This window comes from Papio anubis, chromosome 2 (assembly GCF_008728515.1).
Source record: "Papio anubis isolate 15944 chromosome 2, Panubis1.0, whole genome shotgun sequence".
In the NCBI taxonomy this organism is placed as follows: Eukaryota; Metazoa; Chordata; class Mammalia; order Primates; family Cercopithecidae; genus Papio; species Papio anubis.
The window spans coordinates 72,664,715-72,688,849 of record NC_044977.1 but is presented as its reverse complement, the minus strand read 5'-3'; the positions used below and the strand labels follow the sequence as shown (position 1 = coordinate 72,688,849).

The following is a 24,135-nucleotide window of genomic DNA, read 5'->3' as shown; positions in this document are numbered from 1 at the left end:
GTTCCAAGGCTCTGGGGCAGGAAAGGGGTTGGTACGTGCACGAACGAGGGAGTATGGTGACAGAGGAGCATGACAATGCCAGCAGGGACCAGATAATGCGGGTGCTGGAAAGATAAATCCAGAGTTTAGACTTCATTCACTCAGTTTTAAACAGGGAAGTGAGAAGATCAAATTCACGTTTTAAAAAAGTCACTGTTTTCTCTTTGGAGAATAAAACCAATTGGAGAGAACTGCATTCAACCAGATTAAGGTTAGCAAACTTTTTCTATAAAGAGTCAGATAGTAAATATTTTAGGGTTTGAGGCCAGGTGGACTCTGTTGCACCTATTCAACTCTGCCTTTGTAGTGCAAACTACCATCAATCATATACAAATTAATGGGCATGGCTGTGTTCCAATAAAGCTTTATTTGGCTAGCAGGTCAGTGTGCTGATCCCTCAACTAGACTACAGAGAAGGGCAGTAGAGGTGGGGATAGAAAGAAATGAGGGGATTATGGATAAAGTTTGGTGATGAGGTAAAGCTTACTTGTGGATTAGATGTGGGTTTAAGGAAAAAAAAAAAGAAATCTAGTATTAGACACACACACACTTTACAATGTTAGTTTATATGCACATGGTAAATCTGATGTTCTTGCTAGTCAAAAAAAGGCACTTCTTTCAAAACAATCTTAACGTCAAATCTTTTGCCCAACCTGGCCTGTTATGGTTTGAATGTTTCTCCCCTCCAAAACTCATATTGGCACTTAATCTCCAACGTGGCAGTACTAGTGATGGGATCTGTAGGAGGTGACTGGGTTATAAGAGCTCTGCCCTCATGAATGGACCAATCCATTCAAGGATGAATGGATTAATGGGTTAACGGATTATCACAGGAATGAAATTGGTGGCTTTCTAAGAAAAAGAAGAGAGATCAGAGCTAGTACTCTTAGTCCCTTCACCATGCATCCCTTGGGGACTATGTAGAAGAGTTCTCAGAAGCAAGAAGGCCCTCATCAGATACAGCCCCTTGACCTTGGACTCCTCAGGCTTCATAACTGTAAGAAATAAATTCCTTTTCTTTATAAATGACCTAGTTTCACGTTGTCTCTTATAAGCAACAGAAAATGAACTAAGACATGGCCTTTGTATTACTTTAATTATTGACATTTCTGTACATCATTCCACCACATCAGAGCTGCTGAGCCTTTGATCTTATAACCTTCTTTCATTATTTAATATCAATCTCAGCGGGCAACAGGCTGCAGTACCTCTATCTGCTACAGTGGCCTATCTGAGATTCTCTCCTAGGAGAGAACACAAGGCCTCCCTGGATTAAAGAGATGCTACATAGAAATAACAAAAACCAAAGACGTTAAAGCTAAGGATTAATACAATGTGGCCTATCCAATGGAATACTGTAAAATGGTTCAAATGAATGAACCAGCTCTTTAAACATGTCAATGCCAATATATTTACAAAGCAAAATATATGGGAAAAACTAGCAACTTGTAGAACAAGAGGAACACATAAGAGTATTTACGCACACTTAAATAGAAAATAACAGTAAACAATCTTAGGAAGATACATACATGGATATATCAAAACCATTTGGAAAGTGACATGCCAAGTTTAGAACACTGACTATGTTAAAGGGTCAGAAGGGATCATGGATTTTCCGAAGAGACAACAATAGACTTCAATTTTATCACTTATACTTTACATTTTTTATTTTAAAATGATCTGAGCAAATCTGAGAAAATATTATTTGGAACTTCTTCATACTGGACCCACAGATGACTGTGATATTAATCTCTACATTCTGTTTTTACCTGAATAAAAAGTTATCTATTTAATGTAGTTAATTTAATAACTACATTTAATTTCCCAAAGATGGGTTTATTAATAAAATGAAAGAAGGCAAGCTAGAAAAAGAAAACAAGAATTCTAATTACATTTAATAAAATTAATAATTTTCTAATTACTTTGAAAAGACTAATAAGATCTGAAGGAAACTTGAGATCATGACCAGGCAAAGGTCCATGTGACACATGAGTAACTGAGGCCTGAAGTTACAAGAGTAACTGACACACCCTCAACAGGCCACCATTAAGTGCCCATCCCTGTGCCTAGGCAGTGCCCTTGCAGCCTGCCAAGACCACATCTCTGTAGAACAGGTGAGCTCATGGAAGAAGGTGAGGATATTTGTGCCAAGTAGCTTGGTCTTATGTCAGGTTCATGTTCATAAAAATTGAGTCTCTGCTCACTTGTGGCACAAATAACTCTAGAAGACGTTTCCCGAAAATTAAGTCACTGCTCCATCTCATTTAAATATATATATATACCTATATGCATGTATGTGTCCACCCACTCAGGTGAGTCTCTGTGGTGGCAAAAGGGGGTCTGTGTTCCAAGAATCATCTCCATGCAAAGTGTTCATTTGAAAACAAATTAAAAAGAGTACGATACTAGGTCACGGACTCATTCTCTAAATTTTCAAAGAGGGGAAAAAATCTTGTTCTGGGGCCATTCATTATTCGTTAAAACCTGCCCAACTATTTCACACACTTAGACATGCCATCAGAGCAGATCCTTTACAATACTCAGAGAAGGGAAAGTACTAGATATTTTTATTCAATCACGTTGCCCAAACATATCACCGGTGTGAGAGGAACAACAGCAGTGTTTTTCAAGATCTCTACATCGAATGAGCTTGCACGCTGAGCGGGTAAAGCAGAGATATTAGCAAAACACAAGCTTCCAGGGTGGCTGGGATAATGTACGTGAGGTGCTTTGTAAACCCTAAAGAACCTACGTGCACATTCACCATCACCATTACCATGGGTCAAACATGTGCATCAGGTTTGATTCCCTCACAGGGCCCTGCTACCTTCTCCACACCTTGCAGTTACCAATTTGTTAGCCCTCCTTAAATTACTCCCCAAAGTCCTTTCCAATAAATCCAGATGAAAGCTTGCAAGGGACAGACTTTATTTCAATCAACCTACTCCAGCTCCTTCTAACGATCTAATAGTGCTTAATAGTTTAGGATACATTTGAGTTTAATGGGATTTACCTGATAGCAATAGACTTCTCATCACTTCTTTATAGTGGCAGTTTTGAGTGACCTAGCTAACTCAATCTCACAAGCTTGCCTGTCACACTGGCGTGCCAAAGAAATGACTTACAGAGTAGGAAATGAGTGACCTTTGCTGGGGAAATTCCTGAGATCATCTCTCTGACATTTTGAATGTTCTCTGTGCAGAATGATAATTGGTGTCTGTGAGGTCTGAAGTCCACTATTTGTGTTTAGAAAGACATTTCATTCTTGTTGATGAATAAAATACTATTGCTATGGAAAACTAGATCTTAGATGCTTTTAAAGAAAAATAAAATATTGTAGAGAGCACCCTTTCTTTCACAATTTCATTGTCAAAATCTCCATTTATAGGAGAAATTATAATTTTGATGATTAAATTCCATTGCCCTCCCCAATATTCCACATAAAATGCCCTAGTTATAAACAAGAAAATCACATGCCAAATATTTCCATCTATGTTAGTCATCTCTTCCCTTATAGTAATTTGAATTTCTTTAGCCAGGGAGGGGGAGAGGGTAAATTATCCAAATATTACTTTTATCTATAAGAATAATCCATAGAAGTTAAATTCAAGGTGAGCTTTCAGAAAACTAGATATCACGAAAAAGAAACTTCAAAATAATCCCTAAAAAAAACATTTATACCCAGGTGCAGAATGCACGATAATCAAATGAGCCTGCCACACTGTCCAGGAAACGTGTGAAATACATACTGTCATTCATTTGAAAAGTCCACTGTGATGACAGAGAACTCAGAAAAGCACACACAAAAAGACTCCTACAAATAGACAATCTGACACAGTATCTAAGCAGCAAAGGAAACAATATCCTAAACATACTACACCCTTTTAAAATCGAAGGAGTCAAAGAACCTAAGAAACATAGAGAAAGTTCTATACTAATGATTCTTCTTTAAGGAACCCATAGTGAAATGCTAGATGATATTGCTACAAGCTAACAACTGGCCCAAACTAGAAGTGAACAGAGAATGAGGCAGAAAGGATCAAAATATGCTGTAATGTCAAGATGACAGTTCTGGGAGTTGATAATTGAGAAATAAGCTTAAGTGAGTGGCGTCAAAGGCTCTGTGGGTCATCTTCACCCTGCCATTTATTCACAGGTGACCTTTATTTATGTTAACTGAGGATATCAACCACCATGACCTTACAAGTTTGCTGGCAAAGTAAAATGAAAGATTTCTGTGAAATCTCTTTTCCACCTTGTCCAGGATCAAGAAGCAACACCAGGGAGGCGAGAAATGCACCACAATGGGGATTTGGTTCCATGACCTTCCACCAGGTAGATCCAGCCAGCATCTAAGTAGCTACCCAATGCAGGAGGAAGATAGATTCTAAACAACTCCCCCTTATTGGCCATTACTCTCTTCTCTTGAGGACCTTTGCCTCTAAAGGAGGAGAGTCGGCTTAAAATTAAAATTGATCTCTGAAGCTCCTGCTGCCTCTGAAAACACTAGATATAAAAGCTACTCACCTTTTCAGGACAGAAGAAACACCAAGGAGGTATATTGATGGCTGGGAAAATGACCTGAGGCCTTGAGAACAAGCCCCCTCCCAAAAGCAATCTGCTGAACACCAAGTATCACCGTGTTAGCCAGGATGGTCGCGATCTCCTGACCTCGTGATCCGCCTGCCTCAGCCTCTCAAAGTTCTGGGATTACAGGTGTGAGCCACTGCACCTGGCCGCCAGGGTTATATTTTAAGTCTGAAGGCTGGGCACCCAGGGAGCAGAGCGGGGGCTCCGGCAACCAACAAAATGATCAGCATCAAGTAGCAAGCAGTATGCTGGACAAAAACAGCAATTGTAGGGTACACGGGCCCAAGAGATGAAACAGTGCCTCAGGGGACTACTAATAGGAAAAGACCAGTTACTGGCAGTCACTGATGACAGGATGCTCTAAGGCACAACAGCAAGAATGATGAAACAACACACACCAATATCATGAAAGAGAAACAGAAGAACTAATGCTGGAGGAGAAGTTGAAGGAGGACATAGCACAAAACTGTTTTTTAAAAGTATATGCTGTGTGCAGTCGCTCACACCTGTAATCCCAGCACTTTGGGAGGCTGAGGTGGGTGGATCACGAGGTCAGGAGCTCGAGACCATCCTGGCTAACACGGTGAAACCCCGTCTCTACTAAAAATATAAAAAATTAGCCAGGCGTGGTGGCGCGCACCTGTAGTCCCAGCTACTTGGGAGGCTGAGGCAGGAGAATGGCGTGAACCCGGGAGGCGGAGCTTGCAGTGAGCCAAGATCACGCCACTGCACTCCAGCCTGGGCTACAGAGGGAGACTCCGTCTCAAAAAAATAATAAAAATTTTTAAAAAGCATCATGCATCAGAGAGATGTGAGAGGTTCGTATATGTATCAAAATTTTTTTAACTAGAAGTTTGAAATGTTTTTGTTTTCAAAAAATGACTAGTAGAGATGGGTTGAAAGTAGACAGACTATAACCAGAAGACAAATCAGTGAGCTTAAAATTGAAGATGGGGGAATTTCATGGTCAAACATCTGGGAAATACATAGTTTTATTTTCTTCACTTAGAGGTTCTCAATATATGCTTTACTTAAGGTTCTGAGGAGCTCAACCATTTAAAAAAATCTATTTAACTATATTTGCACAGTTATCCCCCAACCAATTTTGACTTGGCATCTGTGTTAAATCCCATGGAATTAGTTACTCCTTTGGGAAATGCCCTAGACTGCAAAACAGGACAAAGTACACAACTAACCATACACCATATAGAAGCAAACTGGAGCTGTTGCACATTTGTGTGAAAATACTTGTGTTTATTCGGATATTTCACAATTATCTTCTCAATGGATCTGAACAGCATCTTTGGGATTCAATGTAGTAAATCAAAAGAAAGATGAAGAGGACCCAGACTTGGGCCCTATCAGTGATGTGCCAGTTATGAAGTTATTTTGTCTCAGCTCCAAACTCTCCTTTCTAGGTGCCCATTGCTCTGCGGGGCTGATAATCCTGCAAATTTACTTTCTCTTTCACCAGCTGGCTTCCTATTAGGGTCTGCCCATATGGGGCACACTATAGGGAGACTAAAGGGCTGGCAGATAAGAGATGGTTTATCTGTTCCTTTCCAATGTTTTGTCACCATAGCCCCTGGTCCCACACCTCCTCACCCTGGCAAAAGAAGTTGGTTTCAAGACTAGCTGGGTCCAGATTACAGGTGCTACCAGCACTCCCTGACCAGCCTCGGAGCCACTGAAACCAGCCAAGCAGCAGTCTTTCCTAAAACTCTGGGTCCCAGCTCTGCAGGACCTCTCCTCCAAGTTTCCAAGTTCTTGGAAAGCTTCAACTTCTTCCTCTTATCTTGGGTGGGGGTGGAGGTTGGGGGTGGGCAGCACTGCTTTCTGCAAGTTATAATCTCTGTTTTAGTTAGTGGTGGTTTTTTTGGAGTTTTTTGCCCTTCTAGTCCTCCAATAGTTCTTTACTCAATTCTCTATGCTAAATTTTATCTGTTAAAATAACATAGTCTCTTTCTAACTGGACCCCAAATGATAAAAGCAGGAATAGGAAGAAATGTATAAATACATAGAAATTTAGTAAATGCTTCCCTGTTTCCTATTTTCTTATGTGTACTAATTTTATGTATGTATACGGCTAGACCGGCTCCATAGGGCAAACACTTGTTTTGTTCACTGATGAGTGCCCGGTGCCCAGAACACTGCATGAGACATTGTAGGCATTCAACTTAGTTTTTCATTGAATGAAGGCAAGTATGAATGTATAAGATGGTCAAAGGTACATTTACCCCTATATGCAGTTGTAAAGAATATTTTGATACACTATTTGGAATGAGCAGATGAGACACCCAGAGGGCATGTTTAAGCCACCAGAGATGGAAAGCAAACTTCCATCAAAGAGAAGGGTGTCTAGCTGACCACAGGACTCTTTGGTGAGTGGACATGCAACTAATATGGTTTGGTTGTGTCCGCACCCAAATCTCACCTAGAACTGTAGCTTCCATAATTACCAGTGGGAGGTAACTGATTCATGGGGGCGTTTCATGATAGTAAGTCTCATGAGATCTGATGGTTTTATAAAGGTGAGTTCCCTTGCACATGCTCTCTTGCCTGCCACCCTGTAAAATGTGCTTTGCTTCTCCTTTGCCTTCTACCATGATTGTGAGGCCTCCCCAGCCATGTGGAACTGTGAGTCCACTAAACCTCTTTCCTTTATAAATTACCCAGTCTCAGATATCTCTTTATTTGCAGTGTGAAAACAAACTAATACAGCAAGTCGGGGGACTGCTCCATATTAACACAGGAGAACCTTATCCGTGAGCAGGGGGAAAAGGCAGAGAGAGGGGAAGAGAACAAGGAAGAACAGACACATGTGATGAGAATGCGTGAGAACAGATGTTGTGGATTCACATGCCTTCACATTTCTTCTCTGAAACCTGCGGCATAATCTGTTCAGTGACGCTTTGGTGTAAGAGCATTTTCAGCTGAATATGAAGAGAGGCTGAGCACCATATTGAGTTAAGCATTGGCAAAGACAGATGTCATGTGTGGTGTTTTCTGACACCAAATATGTGTTATTTTCTCAGAATTCTCCAATTCTCCAACACCAACTGGTTGTTCAAAAATTCCATTCAATTCTGACACTAACTCCCATAGTTAGCACAAACCCCACAGGTTAAGGGCTCAGTCCCCAAGACTGCTCCTACTTCAGACGCCAGCAGCAAACAGGGTGGCAGGCCACCTACATACACAGGGGTTCTCACAATCCACTGCTCAGGTTCAATAAATCACTAGAAAAACTCACAGAACTCTGGAGAATATTTATGATTACAGGTTTATTATAAAGGATAAACCTCAGAAATGGCCAAATGGAAGAGATGCAATAGAGCATGCTATGGGGGGTGGTGCCCATATGTGTTCACCAACCTGGAAGCTCCCCTAATGTCAGTGTTTCAGAGTTTAATCAAGGTTTCATTACTTAGCCATGATTAAGAAATTGGCCATTGGTGACTGAACTCAATCTGTGGCCTCTCTCCCCTACTTAGAGGTGTTGGGGCAGGGGAATGAAAACCAAAAGTTCTATCCACCCTTCTTGGCATGGCTAGCCCCTCCCTTGAAACTATCTAAAGGGCCACCAGGAGTCACCTTATTAGCATAAAAACCCAGGTATGGTTGAAAGGGGCTTATAAATAACAGAAGAACATTTTATAAATAACAAAAGAAGCTCCTACCACTCAAGGTTTTAGATCTGTGCCAGGAACCAGGAACCAAGACCAAATATATATATATTCATTATACCACACATTACATGCTAGGAAAATCAGCTTTAATTACAGCATTCTCTAATCTCTGCCCCCCTCTCATCTTGCAACTCTAAAAACACAAAAGATAAACTATGTGGTACAGCCAGGAAATGCATATTGAGCTTATAAAAGGATTCCTATGCTGTCTCTAAAAATAAAAAATAAATTCAGAGAAATGTATTACGAGGATACAAGGCAATGCACACTCTATTTACAATAAAGGAATGAAACCTACTTTGTAAAGCAAATGTGGAAAAAAAAAACTCCTTAATTACCTATCCTACATATTTCAAAATAAATGTTAAACAAATTCTAATTGCATCATGTTGTTTAATATTACCTATAAGAAATGTAAAGGCCTTAAGCACAAACACGTGAAGGACAGAAGGAGGAAAAAATCATTTAAACTGTAGACTTTGGTGGTTCTATTATACAGAAGATTAAATACTGATGGTCAAGGACATTAAACATAGAACGCAATGAATTTCCCTTCTTTCGAAAACAACTGGAATAAAAAGATACTGCCATTAACGCTATAAGCATTTAGTAAGTACTTGTGTAGGATAAATGATTTAAATATGGTTTTGTGGGAAGGCATCAAGATAAATGTCCATTCATTTGATAAACCCTTTTAAAACTAACAATTGTGCCAAGCACCTGATGTATAAAGATAGATGGCAAAATCCTTGCTCACAAGGCACTCCTAGCCACAAGGATTACAGGTGTCCAGCATTTGTACCAACCAGTGCTCCCACAAGCTGAACCTACAACAGACATTAGTCAATTGCTTCCTTTTCCCAAAAGAATGACCTCAGCCTCACAATCCTCATTACACAGTGTTCCACATGGATACCATCAACAGGAGTTGAAATACAAGGTGAAACCTACTTGCCTAGAATATTAAACTTTAATCAACTGTCCTGAACTCACATACGATACAAAGCCCTGTATCAGCAAGTTTTATTGTAATGCAGCCATGCCTACCCCTTTATGTCTATTGCTGCTTTTGCTTTTGAGTAGTCTCAACAGAGACATATTGCTGCAACACCTAAAATATCCACTCCCCGGTCCTTTAAGAAAAAATTTGCAGACCAAGGTCCTATGAAGAAGACCAATGTCCTATAGGAAGATACAGATAAACTTCTTGAGAGTCCAGATGAGGAAATTGCAGCCTGATGCTCTCTTACAACAGCACTGAGAGTCCCACAGGAGATCCTCACTAGCTACGTGACAGCATTCAGCAGCCTCCCAGTGCAGATATGTGAAGACATTTGCTTTACTAAGCAAATGATAAGGCTCTCTGACTCTCATCAGAATCTCCCTGCTAGTCTTCCTCACTGGCCTAAACCACAGGAAAACAAGATGACCCTCTTGTCACCTGCAGTGATAGAGGTGAATGGCTGCAGCAGGGAATGTAAGGCCCAGAAGTCTAAAGTATTTACTATGGCCAGGTGTGAGGGCTCACACCTGTACTCTCAGCACTTTGGGAGGCTAAGGCAGGTGGATTGCTTGAGGCCAGGAGTTTGAGACCAGCCTTGCCAACATGGTGAAACCCCATCTCTACCAAAAATACAAAAATTAGCCAGGCGTGGTGGTATACGCCTGTAATCCCAGCTACTCAGGAGGCTGAGGCATGAGAATTGCTTGAACCTGGGAGGCGGAGGCTGCAGTGAGCTGAGATCACACCACTGCACTCCAGCCTAGGCAACAGAGTGAGGTTCCGTTTCAAAAAAAATAAAAAATTAAAATAAAAAAATAAAATATTTACTACGTGGTCATCTACAGAAAAAGTTTACTGATCCCTCATTTTTCCTCGTAACACCTCTCAATGTGTAGTTATATACGTGGGTGATTTGTCAGTGTCTGCCACGTCCCATGAGACTATGATGGTCTCAAAGGCACAAACCATGTCTGATGCATTCACCAATGCATCTCCCATGCCTGGGACAGACCTGGTGCTTCTTTAGTATTTGGTGAATGATAATTAATTAATTAGATACAAAGACCAAGAACACAATGACCCTCAATCTGAAACTGGGGCCACTGATTTGCCTTCATGGCAAACAAATAATAATGGTTCCTGTGACAATAAATTATTTGGCAAGGCTAGGCACTTCCCAGGGCTAACAGTTCAGTAATCATGTTTCTAGAATAATACAGATTTCAGCCCATATGCCCATCATTTATCTCTAAGACTTCAACGTTTAAAAGTTTCTCTCTGCATCGAGCCATATATTATGTACAAATAAATAGACAAATAAGCCAGTTCAAGCACAAATTCTACAGGGAAAATCCAGAGCTCCTTTTTTTTTTAGACACAGTTTCACTCTGTCACCTAGACTGGAGTGCACTGGTGCGATCTCTGCTCACTGCAGCCTCCCCTTCTTGGGTTCAAGCAATTCTCGTGCCTCAGCCTCCCAAGTAGCTGGGATTACAGGCATGCACCACCACACTCAGCTAATTTTTGTATTTTTACTAGAGACGGGGTTTCACCATGTTGGCCAGGCTGGTCTTAAACGCCTGACTTCAAGTGATCTGCCCACCTTGCCCTCCCAAAGTGCTGAGATTACAGGTGTAAGCCACCGTGCATGGCCCAAAGCTCATTTTTTAACGAGCATCTACTATGTGCCATGTGGCATGCTTGGGCACACAGTGATGCTCAAGCATACAGTGATGTGGTTAAGATCATGGACACTGGATCATGGACCTGTTTGAGCCCTGGCCCCACTATGATAATGACCACAACCACTTATTAATAATACAAGCTGACCAGGGAATGGGGCACTGTTTCAGTGTATTGATTCTGAAATCATAAGGTAAGTAAAGGATGATCTCCAATTGCAGATGGAAAACTGAGGCACAGAAAGATTAAGACATGTTTGCAAGGTCACAAGGATACAAACCTAACTTCTAGAGCCTATGACCTTAATCACTTTACTGCCACGTTATTATGTGTAATCAATGAGATCCTGCCTTTGAGGATACATCACAGTACCTAACACAAAGCACACACTCAAAAAATGCTTTCACTATAACTATTACATCACCATAATCATCTACACTGTCAAGCACAGAACTCATTTGATCTTTCACAGATTTAACTAACGTGTAGGAAGATATTTTATAATCCTTCATATTAAGATATAAATCTGAGCTTGTCCAACTGTGCTTTTCACCATTCTCATCGCTAGAATCCACAAGTGTAGGAGGATGAAGGTACACATAGTGCATTTTTTAATTAATGTGCCTAAGTCAGAAAACAAATGCAAGAACAAATTAATAATGAAAAGTAAAATGTTTTTAAGGTTATTCAAAAGGACATGATTATTTTTTGGGCTGTTTTGCAGACTGTCTCAAGTAAAATTTCTCTAATTTTATGCTAGATGAAGTACTTACGAGCAAAATGTATCCATTAAATATTTATTACATCAATATTCATAAACAATGTAGTACAGTGCAATCAGTTTCTGTAGTAAAGTCATTTACACAGAGGTCAAACCTTTCAAACACAGAAAAAGCAAACCAAAGTCTGCATGTTTTCAAACCCCAAGTTCTAAACCAAAAGTCAGAGTTATTATACCCTGACACCTTCATTCTGTATTTGACTTGTTCATGTTCTATAGCCCATAAAATAACGTAACAGGCATGATTACAATGATTTGCTCCCCAAGTTTGGATGAAATTAAATAAATATCACATAATGAAATGCCAGGAAAATACCTAGTTGTTGTAAATGCCAGTTAAAGAACAATGTTTCCTGTCAATGTCTATGTTCAATAAGTTTATCTGGCAACAGTAAAACAAAACTTTATTAGGCAGAAATATTTTAATGGACAGTTATTTCATGATGCTGTGGGCTAGGAAGGGCCCTCAGAGGAAAAGCCATGCCAGCGTGGGTCTTGCTCAGTGTGGTTCCTTTCCTTCAAGGATGGAATCCTCTCTGCTTTCTGCCTACTTTTAGTTACTCTCCAAGAATTTAAAATATTTCAATTTTTTTATTATACTTTAAGTTCTAAGGTACATGTGCACAAAATGCAGGTTTGTTACATATGTATACATGTGCTCTGTTGGTGTGCTGCACCCATTAACTCATCATTTACATTAGCTATATCTCCTAATGCTATCCCTCCCCCCTCTCCCCTCCCCACAATAGGACCCGGTGTGTGATGCTTCCCTTCCTGTGTCCAAGTGATCTCATTGTTCAATTCCCACCTATGAGTGAGAACATGCAGTATTTGGTTTTCTGTTCTTGCGATAGTTTGCTGAGAATGATGGTTTCCAGCTGCATCCATGTCCTTACAAAGGACATGAACTCATCCTTTTTTATGGCTGCATAGTATTCCGTGGTGTATATATGCCACATTTTCTTAATCCAGTCTGTCACTGATGGACATTTGGGTTGATTCCAAGTCTTTGCTATTGTGAATAGTGCCGCAATAAACATACGTGTGCATGTGTCTTTATAGCAGCATGACTTATAATCCTTTGGGTATATCCCCAGTAATGGGATGGCTGGGTCAAATGGTATTTTTAGTTCTAGATCCTTGAGAAATAGCCACATGTTTTCCACAATGGTTGAACTAGTTTACAGTCCCACCAACAGTGTAGAAGTGTTCCTATTTCTCCACATCCTCTCCAGCACCTGTTCTTTCCTGATTTTTTTAATGATTGCCATTCTAACTGGTGTGAGATGGTATCTCATTGTGGTTTTGATTTGCATTTCTCTGATGGCGAATGATGATGAGCATTTTTTCATGTGTCTGCTGGCTGTATGAATGTCTTCTTTTGAGAAGTGTCTGTTCATATCCTTTGCCCACTTTTTGATGGGGTTGTTTTTTTTCTTGTAAATTTGATTGAGTTCTTTATAGGTTCTGGATATTAGCCCTTTGTCATGCTCATGGATAGGAAGAATCTATATCGTGAAAATGGCCATAATGCCCAAGGTTATTTATAGATTCAATGCCATCCCCATTAAGCTACCAATGACTTTCTTCACACAATTGGAGAAAACTGCTTTAAAGTTCATATGGAACCAAAAAAGACCTCGCATTGCCAAGACAATCCTAAGCCAAAAGAACAAAGCTGGAGGCATCATGCTACCTGACTTCAAACTATACTACAAGGCTACAGTAACCAAAACAGTGTGGTACTGGTACCAAAACAGAGATATAGACCAATGGAACAGAACAGAGCCCTCAGAAATAATACCACACATCTACAGCCATCTGATCTTTGACAAACCTGACAAAAACAAGAAATGGGGAAAGGATTCACTATTTAAAAATAGTGCTGGGAAAATCGGCTAGCCATAAGTAGAAAGCTGAAACTGGATCCTTTCCTTACTCCTTATACGAAAATTAATTCAAGATGGATTAGAGACTTAAATGTTAGACCTAAAACCATAAAAACCCTAGAAGAAAACCTAGGTAATACCATTCAGGACATAGGCATGGGCAAGGACTTTATGTCTAAAACACCAAAAGCAACAGCAACAAAAGCCAAAATTGACAAATGGGATCTAATTAAAGAGCTTCTGCATAGCAAAAGAAACTACCATCAGAGTGAACAGGCAACCTACAGAATGGGAGAAGATTTTTGCAATCTACTCATCTGACAAAGGACTAATATTTCAATATTTTGAAATATTTCTTATACTTTATGTATTTTGTCCAGAAGTTATCACTGTTTTATCTGCTATCTGTTAATCCAGTACAAGACTACTCCATTCCTGGAATAAAGTATTCATTTTATAATCATGGTGTTCAGAAGACTAAAATTTTGAGATGTGGTTGAATACAGAATAGAGCTGAAACATCATGTCCCCATTGTAGACACCCTCCATATATTATATAAGCCTAATGCTACAACTTCCTTTCGTATCCACATGATCCTGCTGAGTTTAGCTTCTCCATAGCCAGTATATTGCAGTGCTCAGTGTCTTGTAAAAAGCTCTTTGGTGCCACAACAGGCAAGGAATTCTCTTCCTTTGCTAACTCTACCATCACCAAGGTTACTATCAAGAGTCTATAGGACTCTTCGGCTGGGCACAGTGGCTCACACCTATAATCTCAGTACTATGGGAGGCCAAGACAGGAGGACTGCTTGAGCCCAGAAGTTCAAGACCAGCCTGAGCAATACAGCAAGACCCAGTCTCAATTTGTAAAATTATATTAAAATTTAAAAAAAATTTTTTAAGAGTCTATGGTTCTCTTGGAGCAGATTTCAAGAATTCTAGTGCAAACAAAGTAAACTATTAGTTATCTTATAAAGTTTATTTTCATCATTTTATTCTAATTAACTACACTTAATAATCTGCTCCTCAATATGAATGAAAATTTCAGCAGTATTCTAGCTACAAGAGTCAGTAAACCATTGCCTAAAGAATCTAACTCATGTGGATAAGTAAACTACTCATCACTATTTATCTCTTTAACTAAAGGGTTCATTCAATCTTTGGGCCCTTGCTAGTATTTCTTAGTCTTTTCCCTGCCAAGTTCATGCTAGTAAACTTGATAGGCACAGTAGCAGGAAAATGGTATTTTTTCACATCTATCTTCCTCAGGAATCTGCTGAAACTCAGTGCAGATAATACCTATCTTCCAATTCTAACCACATGCTTGAGAATGTGCACATGTGTACACATCATACTAACCTATCTTCCTTTTCCCGTTAGCTCCTGGCTTTACCACATAACAGCTGTGCATTCAACCCCTCTGTGCCTTTAATCCTCAACTGTAAAACAGGAATAATAAACAGGATTACTAGGAGAATAGGATGAGTAAAGTGCTTAGGACATCTGTCACGTAAGGAGAGCTCAGAAAATATCAGTTATTCTCATCTATTATACTATGATTTTTGCAATATTCAACACTGCTTCCAACATCATCATGAAGAGTCAGCAAAGCAACATGAAGTGACCTAGGGCATTCAAATACATGAGGAAAATCTTCACAACACACCAGTAATTGTGCAAAAGAGGTAGGCACTGTGGCAGAACCATCACCCTTAAAAATTCGTATCAAATTCCTGCCTCGGCTGAGGCTTTGCACTGGTTAACAAATTTTCAGACCTCTTGCCTACCTCTCAAAGCCCAAAAACTGTGAACTAAGCATATGAAACTCAGACAGGCAACTGAACAGTGGGAAAAGAGAATATTTACATTGTGTGTATCAGACATAAGTGAAAAAAGCTGAGATCCCAGTGAAGAGTGATTCATGGGTGACGCATATTCAGACTCAAACTGCAAACTCTGTCTTTTGGGCAGCAGCTCAAGTCTTACTTCTTTTTCACTTTAGCTGGGCCACTTACAGTCAGCCTTATGCTTGTGTCGTTCATGATATACCTTCTGATTTGGTCAGTTTATACTCAGAATCCAGGACTCCCCACTCTGACTTTCTCCTTTCTGAGATACCCTCCCACTCCCAGTTTCCAGCTTCTTAGGGATCCTGAACTCTGTCCTTCAGTTATCCAGTGCAAAAAGACTACAGGTTTTCCCACTGCACTCTTTCATCAAGACCAAAAAGCTGGAAGTAAAAGCTGGAAGTAAAAACTGGAAACTCAAAGTATGCCTTTTGTTTCCCATTTCAAGTCCCCTCCTTCCAATTTTTTTTTTTTTTTTCTGAGATGGAGTCTTGCTCTGTCGCCCAGGCTGGAGTACAGTGGTACGATCTCGGCTCACTGCAAGCTCTGCCTCCTGGGTTCAGTTCACGCTGTTCTCCTGCCTCAGCCTCCCAAGTAGCTGGGACTAGAGGTGCCCGCCACCACTCTCGGGTAATTTTTTGTATTTTTAGTAGAGATGAGGTTTCACCGTGTTAGCCAGGATGGTCTCGATCTCCTGACCTCGTGATCTGCCAGTCTCGGGCCTCCCAAAGTGCTGGGATTACAGGCACGAGCCACCGTGCCTGGCCCCTCCTTTCAATTTCAACTCCCCTCCAGGGTCTCCCTGCCTTTGGCACTTTCCAAAACCTTCAAGTACTTGTTTTACATTTTCTCCAAAGATAGTTACTAGCTATGCAAAGACCAGTCTGTTAACAGCTTACATGGTCACACAAGAAATAGGGTCTGTCAATGACACATATTCCAGAGGGATTCAAGCTCAAGTGGAGATGTTCTTTTCTATTCCACACAGCCAGGGAACACTAACTCATGAACAGGGTAATACTTTGAAAGTTCACCCTATTAAATGACAAAGAGTCTTCACCTTAGGAGAGGAAGTCACTTCCAAGCAGAAACTCCAAAGGAATGGGTAAAGACTGGCCAAAGAATAAGTCCAGGAGCTTGTTCGGGATGAACAAACAATGCAGACAGCCTGAGAGCTATGAAAACACACAGAAAGTATGGTAATACAAAGGGTCTAGAAAAGGAGAAGATTCTCATTCAAAGAGGTAGGAAAATGGAAACCAAGGCAGAATTTCTTTTTTTTTTTTTTTTTTTTTTTTTTTGAGATGGAGTCTTGCTCTGTCGCCCAGGCTGGAGTGCAGTGGCGCGATCTCGGCTCACTACAACCTCTGCCTCCCGGGTTCACACCATTCTCCTGCCTCAGCCTCCCAAGTAGCTGGGACTACAGGTGCCCACTACCACGCCCGGCCAATTTTTTGTGTTTTTAGTAGAGACAGGGTTTCACCATGTTAGCCAGGATGGTCTCGATCTCCTGACCTCGTGATCTGCCCATCTCAGCCTCCCAAAGTGTTGGGATTACAGGCATGAGCCACTGCATCCGGCCACCTGGCTAATTTTTTTTTGTATTTTTAGTAGAGACGGGGTTTCGCCATGTTAGCCAAGATGGTCTCGATCTCCTGACCTCGTGATCCACCCACCTTGGCCTCCCAAAGTGCTGGGATTACAGGCATGAGCCACCGCACCCAGCCAGCAGAAATTTTTTTTTTTTTTTTATAGAATCAGCTGATAATGTAATTTACTCAGAGATCCTGGTGGAGGATATAAACGTTCAGACCCAAAACAGCCAACATCCACACGAGGGATGGCAGAGCCTCTTAAGTCTGACCAACTGGAAATGGCTGCCCAGGGAGATGTAGAAAGTAAGACCTCAAGGCTTTGTCATGGTAGACATCAATAATCACTCAGAACAGCCTCATGAGTGATTACTGATGTCTACAACAGGAAGAGAGAGGGGCAGCTCAGTCTCAGGTATTCACAAGCCAAAATCAAGAATAACGTTATGGGACTTGAAAAGAATAAGATAGGACAGATTCGTCAACATCATCATTATTAATATTACTGAGTTTCTTCAATATGCCCAGATGATGTTTAGAGTAATTCAAATTTAAGTGAAATTAAAAAGGGATATCAGACAGGCTAAAATAAAAAAATGCCTTGAATCTTAATAAGCCCACAGTATATGAACTGCCTCTAATTAGATTCAGGAATATGACTCCTTTTGAAACCAACTAGGAGAAAACACTTATTCAGAAGATTTCAATAAAAAATTAATAACCACTTGCTTCCACTTTATCATGCACAGTCCTCAATGGTGGATTTTAAGAAATGAAAGTACAGTCTGTCTCAGGAAAATTATACTTGTGAGTCCTTCAAAAGCTAGGACATTTTAATCAATAAAGTGTAAGGGCAATTTACTGACTTACATAAATGAACAAAATACTTGCTGTTCAAAATGAGTGAAGTCTGTCACTGAAACTGTTAAGGGTTTATATAATATACTACTAAATTAACAAAGAAAAAAAGCAGGCAAAGGCTGCCCTCCAACCTGATCTTCATGCTCCAGGGAACCAATTCTTTATCAGGATAATGGTGGCTGAGGTTTCCATAAGTTATTTCGGCACTATGCCTTTCTTTTTTGGAGAGAGATGACTTATCCAAGGTAAATCCAGTTCAGAAAGGGAGCATCTATGCCTCTAACTTTTGATCCATGTAGCTTTCCCCTATAGCATATTATGACTTGCTATAAGAGGACAGTTAAACAGGATAATTAAAGAGGGCAAGTTTCCCAACTAAATGACAACCATTAAAATTAGACATGCAGTTACAAATCAGTAAAAAGAGTGAACAGAGGTAGATTTTCTTAAGTACTAGTAAATTTCTACTCAGGTCCTAGGAAGTGGTGTGTACTTTATAATTACATGTTAAACTATATATATGATAGGTATTTTTTTCAGTATTTTACGCTACATTGCACAATTTTAAAAAGCTTTAAAGAAAAGTGTGAGCTTCTAAGCCTCATAGCCGTGAATTCAAATTCAGACTCTATTATTTACAAGTTGGATGAGTTTAGACAAACTACTCAACCTCTCAAAGCTTCAGTTTCCTCTTGTGTAAAATGAAGATAAATGATAGATAATGATAATGATAGCACATATTTCACAGGATTGCTGTTGAGTGTAAAGAGAAAATGCTGTTGGAATGCCTAGCGCTTAGTGGCCCTCTCTGGGCTGGTCTCTCCATTGCAAAGGCCCAAAACCTGCCCCCTGCATTGTTTCCAAGCTGACATACATCAATGTATTTCCAGATTGCAACTACACTTGGCATTTCACCTCTTAGCTGACAGTGTGCAGCTGTTCATACTGCTGTAGGGCAACACACAGCTGAATGCAAACACAGTCCTTTTGCCTTACCTAGGAGCTCCACGTATCAGGGTATGCCCTATAGTTGAGAGACAGGCAAGTTTGGTGGATAAAGAAAGCCAGCAAGTGGACAATCGAACATAATTTGGGATTACTGGTCATCAAAGTCTAATTCTAGTAAGAAATCAATTCAATGGAAAGCCTTTATAGCAAGCAGACAGATTTAGAGAGAGGCTGTAAGGCACAGAAGAAATCACTTAGACTTGGGAGTCTGACAGATGGGTGTTCAAATCCTATCTTGGCCACTAACCAGTAACACAATTGTAGTGGATGCTGTAAGTGACTCACCAGTATCTTTTTCTAAACTATTCAGCAGCTTAGCCAATGATGGAGATTTCCGATTTTTGCCAATAACTGGCTCAGCAATGAGCATATGACCTAATCCCCAGCAGTGATAACCTACAGGAAGTCTAATAGGAAGGTTATAGGAAGAACTTCCTCTCCCCTAGAAGTTTAAGAAAATAAGAAAAAAAAAATCTAGATTAATTAGGACCATGCGTTATAACTATCCAGTATCCAATAAATGGTCTCTAGTTCTTCAGAAGACACCTTAAAATGAGTTCTTAAAGTATTAAAATATCTTTTTCTTTATTGAAAAATCTATAAAATAGGCTCAAGTGTTTTAGGGTTTGCCAGAACTAAAATGTACCCTAGGGATCACTAGTTTAGTGGTTCTAAAACATTAATGTGAGACATTTTGTGTGAGGAACTCATTATGATATAACGATAGCAGCAGGAGGCAGAGAAATTCTAGGCAGACAAGGGCAGGTCCCTGGCAAAGCCGCACCTTCCAGCCGAAAAGCCTGAAACCCATGACCCAAAGTGAGAACTTCTATCCCTGTGTTCCCACTGGAATGTTGCCTTATCCTGAACTACTCATGGCCTGCCCTGCCCCCTATCCTGTGCCTATCAAGACCCCAGACTCAGTCAGAGAGAAGCAGAGAAGTGGCTGGACACTGGAGAGAAGCAACTTCACTTCAGAGGGCTAGCTTGACAGCTTGACTTCGAAGAAGAGTCTGGCTGGAGACGGCCAGACTTGAGGGGAAGATTACCTGCCCATCCTCTCCCCTTTCCAGCTCCCCTTCCTGCTGAAAGTCACTTTCATCGTTCAATAAAATCCTCCACATTCACCATCCTTCAATTCCTTCACGAGACCTCATTTTTTCCAGATGTCAGACAAGAGTTCAGGAGCCACGAGTGCAGATACCCAAAAAAAAGCCTGTCACACTGACCCTTTGCCATCACTGGTAGAGGGCAGCCACCCCACCCCATGAGGCAAAGGGCCCACTGACTATTAACACTTAAGCTGTCTGTGGACAGCAGAGCTAAAAGAGCATTGTGACATGCCCTCTTGGGCTTTGGGTGTCACGGGCACCCCCACCTGGATGCTGCCATGGAGCCCACGCAGAGTTTGCTCCTGCTGACACCCAAAAGCAGCCAGCAGGATCCCATACTTGCTTGCCTGCATGCTCCTTCCCACAACGGGTTGAGGATGGCAGGCCGAATAAACAGTTTGTTCCTGCCAGCACCCAAAAGCACTCACTCCAGTTCCTGCACTCGCATGTTCTCTCCCACGAGGGGAATGAGGCACCCCTGTCACAAGTCCCGCAAAGGGGTCAAGAAAATATCCTGTGTCAATTAGAATGTAGTTCCCTGAGTTTTACCCATAGATTAAATCAAAGGGAGCCAGGAATCTGAAATTTTAACAGGTATCCCAGGTTATCCTAATGCAGGTGGCCTAAGGCTCACACTTAGCTCTCTCCACTTAACTCCCCAAACAGCATCCTACCTCTGGTCTCACCATCTCTACTTTTGCGGGTTACAGTTCACTCTGCATAAACAGCCAACGTGATCTTGAAAACTGAAATCTAACCACATGGCCTCTTTGCTACAAACCTGCCATTGGCAACACTCAATTAAAAAGCTTAACTAAGCAACGCGGCACAACATAAACTTCTGTTTCTCTCCCCAATCCCAATTATTTATAACACAGGAAGACCCTGAGATATATATAACATATCAGGTTACAAGAATTCAACTTAATGAGGAATTTTAACAAACCTAGTTTGACTTACACGGCATTTATTTGCGTTTACAAGGATCATTTTAAATACATCATGTCTTGTGAGCAGCTGAAAGCTGGGAAATGACACATCATGCAAGGAGCCTTAGATCTATACATTTGATGTGTGTTTATAGTTTGCTAGTTTGTTATACTGATTATCTTGTGCATCACTTGCATTGGTTTCATTGATTTCTTCTGTATGGTTTATAGTTTTCCTGAATGAGGCTTGGATTATCAATTACATAAACATTGAGTATTAAATGAATATTTGTTAAGTAGAATATTAAGTATACTATATGTAAAACTAGAAAAAAAGAAACTGAAGGAACATAGGTAATAGGCCTGTTACAGGGTAAATAATGCACGGGTAAAGACTGCATAACGTCTTGTTATGTCATGCGATGATGAGTAATTCCTGAGGAAACCGTGTCCATTTTAACAGCTCACGTCAAACTTAACTGTTTATGTTATTTGTTTAGCAAAAATTGGTGTTAATTTTGAAATTTTGCCATGCATTCAAAATTTTGCTACTAAAATTAACAGTAACTATACTTGTGACTAAGGAGAATTTAGAATTTTTCCTAGGAAATTTTTAGGAACAAATTTTTTCCTAAGGCAGAGGAAGATAATAACATTTGCTTTCTGCAGATGAAAAAAAAAAGTATAGTATTTATAGTATTAGAGCAATGCAATTTAAAGCAATGAGAGGTTTTTCTCATATCTAATAAATTGGAAGACTTTTTTCTGTCACGTAGGTGTTGTGTTTTGTTTTGTTTTGTTGAGACAGGACCTTGTGCTGTCACCCAGGCTGGAGTGCAGTGGCCTGATCTTGGCTCACTGCAGCCTCGATCACCTGGGCTCAGGTGGTCCTCCAGCTTCAGCCTCCTGAGTATCTGGGACTATAGGTGCATGCAAGTAATAACTCCTGGGCTAGGTGATCCTCCTGCCATGCCCAGCTAATTTTTTTTTTAATTTTTCGTAGAGATGGGGTCTCATAAAATTGCCCAGGCTGGTCTCTAACTCCTGAGTTCAAGGGATTCTCCCACAAAGACTTCCCAAAGTATGAGGATTATAGGCATGGGCCACCGCAGCCAGTCTAACTGTCATACTTGATGTTGGTCAAGATACTAGAAAACTCACATTCTTACATAGTGCACTTTGATTTTCTTACCTCTAAAAGGAAGCTGGTGTTTGGTGAGAAATAAATGAGTTAATCCACACAAAGTGCTTAGAATAGGATATGGCATATAATAAATTGTCAATAAATAGTAGTCATTATTATTGTTTTTGCTATTATTAATCAACATGAGTAGGAGTATAAATTTATACAGATTTTCTGGAGGGCAGAATGTTTCAAGAATTTGATTAGTAAGGAGAAATTTACATTCAAGGATATTAATCACATCATTAAAACAGCAGAACACTAGAAATAACACAAATGCCCACTGATAAGGAAATGACAAAATAAATGATGGCATCTATGTGAGTGCAGCCTTCTTTTCCTTCCAATTCTTTGGCAACAGAAATAATATTTGTAAAAATTTTTTTTTTTTTTTTTTTTTTTTTTTTTGAGACGGAGTCTCACGCTGTCGCCCAGGCTGAAGTGCAGTGGCCGGATCTCAGCTCACTGCAAGCTCCGCCTCCCGGGTTTGCGCCATTCTCCTGCCTCAGCCTCCCAAGTAGCTCGGACCACAGGCGCCCGCCACTTCGCCCGGCTATTTTTTGTATTTTTTAGTAGAGACGGGGTTTCACTGTGTTAGCCAGGATGGTCTCGATCTCCTGACCTCGTGATCCACCCGTCTCGGCCTCCCAAAGTGCTGGGATTACAGGCTTGAGCCACCGCGCCCGGCCCAATATTTGTAAAAATTTTTAATGCACGGGTGAGCACTTCTGATTTAATGTTAAGCGTGAAGGAAATAACATTGTCTAATTAGTATGATCCTAATTTTCTTTAAAAGAAACTGCATATATACATAAAACATACATGTGTGCAAAACAGTAAAAAGTTCCACATTATTATTCATAATGGCCTTCTCTAGAGCACAGGGGATTGTAGGTGATTATTATGGATCTTTAAATAGTTTTCTGTGTTTTCAAATTTTTTGAAATAAGTACAAGCTAAATTTTCTAAATCAAAAAATTAGAGAAGATATGACATCACCTGTTTCAGATCAGGTATCTAAAAATATAATATACATTTATTTTTTTTCCCCAAGAGTACATGTTTTTATACTAGTCATTTTATGTCAGCAACTTGGTATCCTCAAAATATTACTTACTCTTCAAAAACAGTTTCTTAAAAAATCTCAAATTCCTAGAATTGAAGATTCAGTATAAAGCCAACTGCTACCTGTCAAACTAGAAGACATCCTATTTTGAGAAGGTCAATAAAAACTACACAAGCCTAGTGACAGAAGAAGTCAGAATTTCAGGACAAAGGGCCATAAAATATACAGACAATGACAAGCTAAGAAGAATTTTTTTAATCAAAAGCTTTACTCTGAAATAATTTTTTTCATATACAAATGAAATATTTTAGGAAAGACTAGATGCTGGCTCTGCTGTCCTATCAAATAGTTTCTTATTGAGTCATTCATTCCTTCATTTCATACCATGAAATTAACTAAGACATCAGTAGCCATCAGGTAACTTCTTGAAACAAAATACAGAGCTAAGATTAGAACAATAACAACAAAATGGAGATTAAATGTTCTATGTCCTCTATGTAGCTGACCTCATATTAGAAACAAAAGCTTCTCCAACCATGTCTATGTTTGTTTGCAATATTGCCACTTAGTACAATAAATTCTACTGTATAGAAAAGTATGCTAATAGGTGTAAATAATACAGAAAATAAGTGCGAACTTGTGGTATAGCACAAAGCTTACCAGCCCTGAAACTTAAGAACGGATATTGAAACTTCAAATCTTAACCTCTCCATACTATTCCAAATATCACTGATTAAAGAGCTCCTCAGGTAAAAGGATGAAGCAACTCATATTTCAAATGGGATGGGGGTGGGGATGGCTGGAGGCAATATTGATTATTCTCTCAAATTTTTGCCAGTTATTCATGAGCACTTTTTCATTAA

The 24,135-nt window shown here is 40.0% G+C and overlaps 1 protein-coding gene across 2 annotated transcripts in view; it reads right to left on the bottom strand.

The window, feature by feature from the left end:
- SUCLG2 (succinate-CoA ligase GDP-forming beta subunit) overlaps positions 1 to 24,135 on the bottom strand; it is a 278,401-nt gene that overhangs the window by 233,975 nt on the left and 20,291 nt on the right. Inside the window, exon 1 of one of the 2 annotated variants that reach the window (XM_021934246.2) lies at positions 20,032 to 20,238. The exons of the other annotated variant lie outside the window; for it this stretch is intronic. Within the exon in view, the coding sequence (XP_021789938.1) occupies positions 20,032 to 20,106 (75 nt within the window). The 5' untranslated portion in view covers positions 20,107 to 20,238. Of the gene's footprint in view, positions 1 to 20,031; positions 20,239 to 24,135 lie in introns of those variants that run through there. 2 annotated transcript variants of the gene reach the window in all.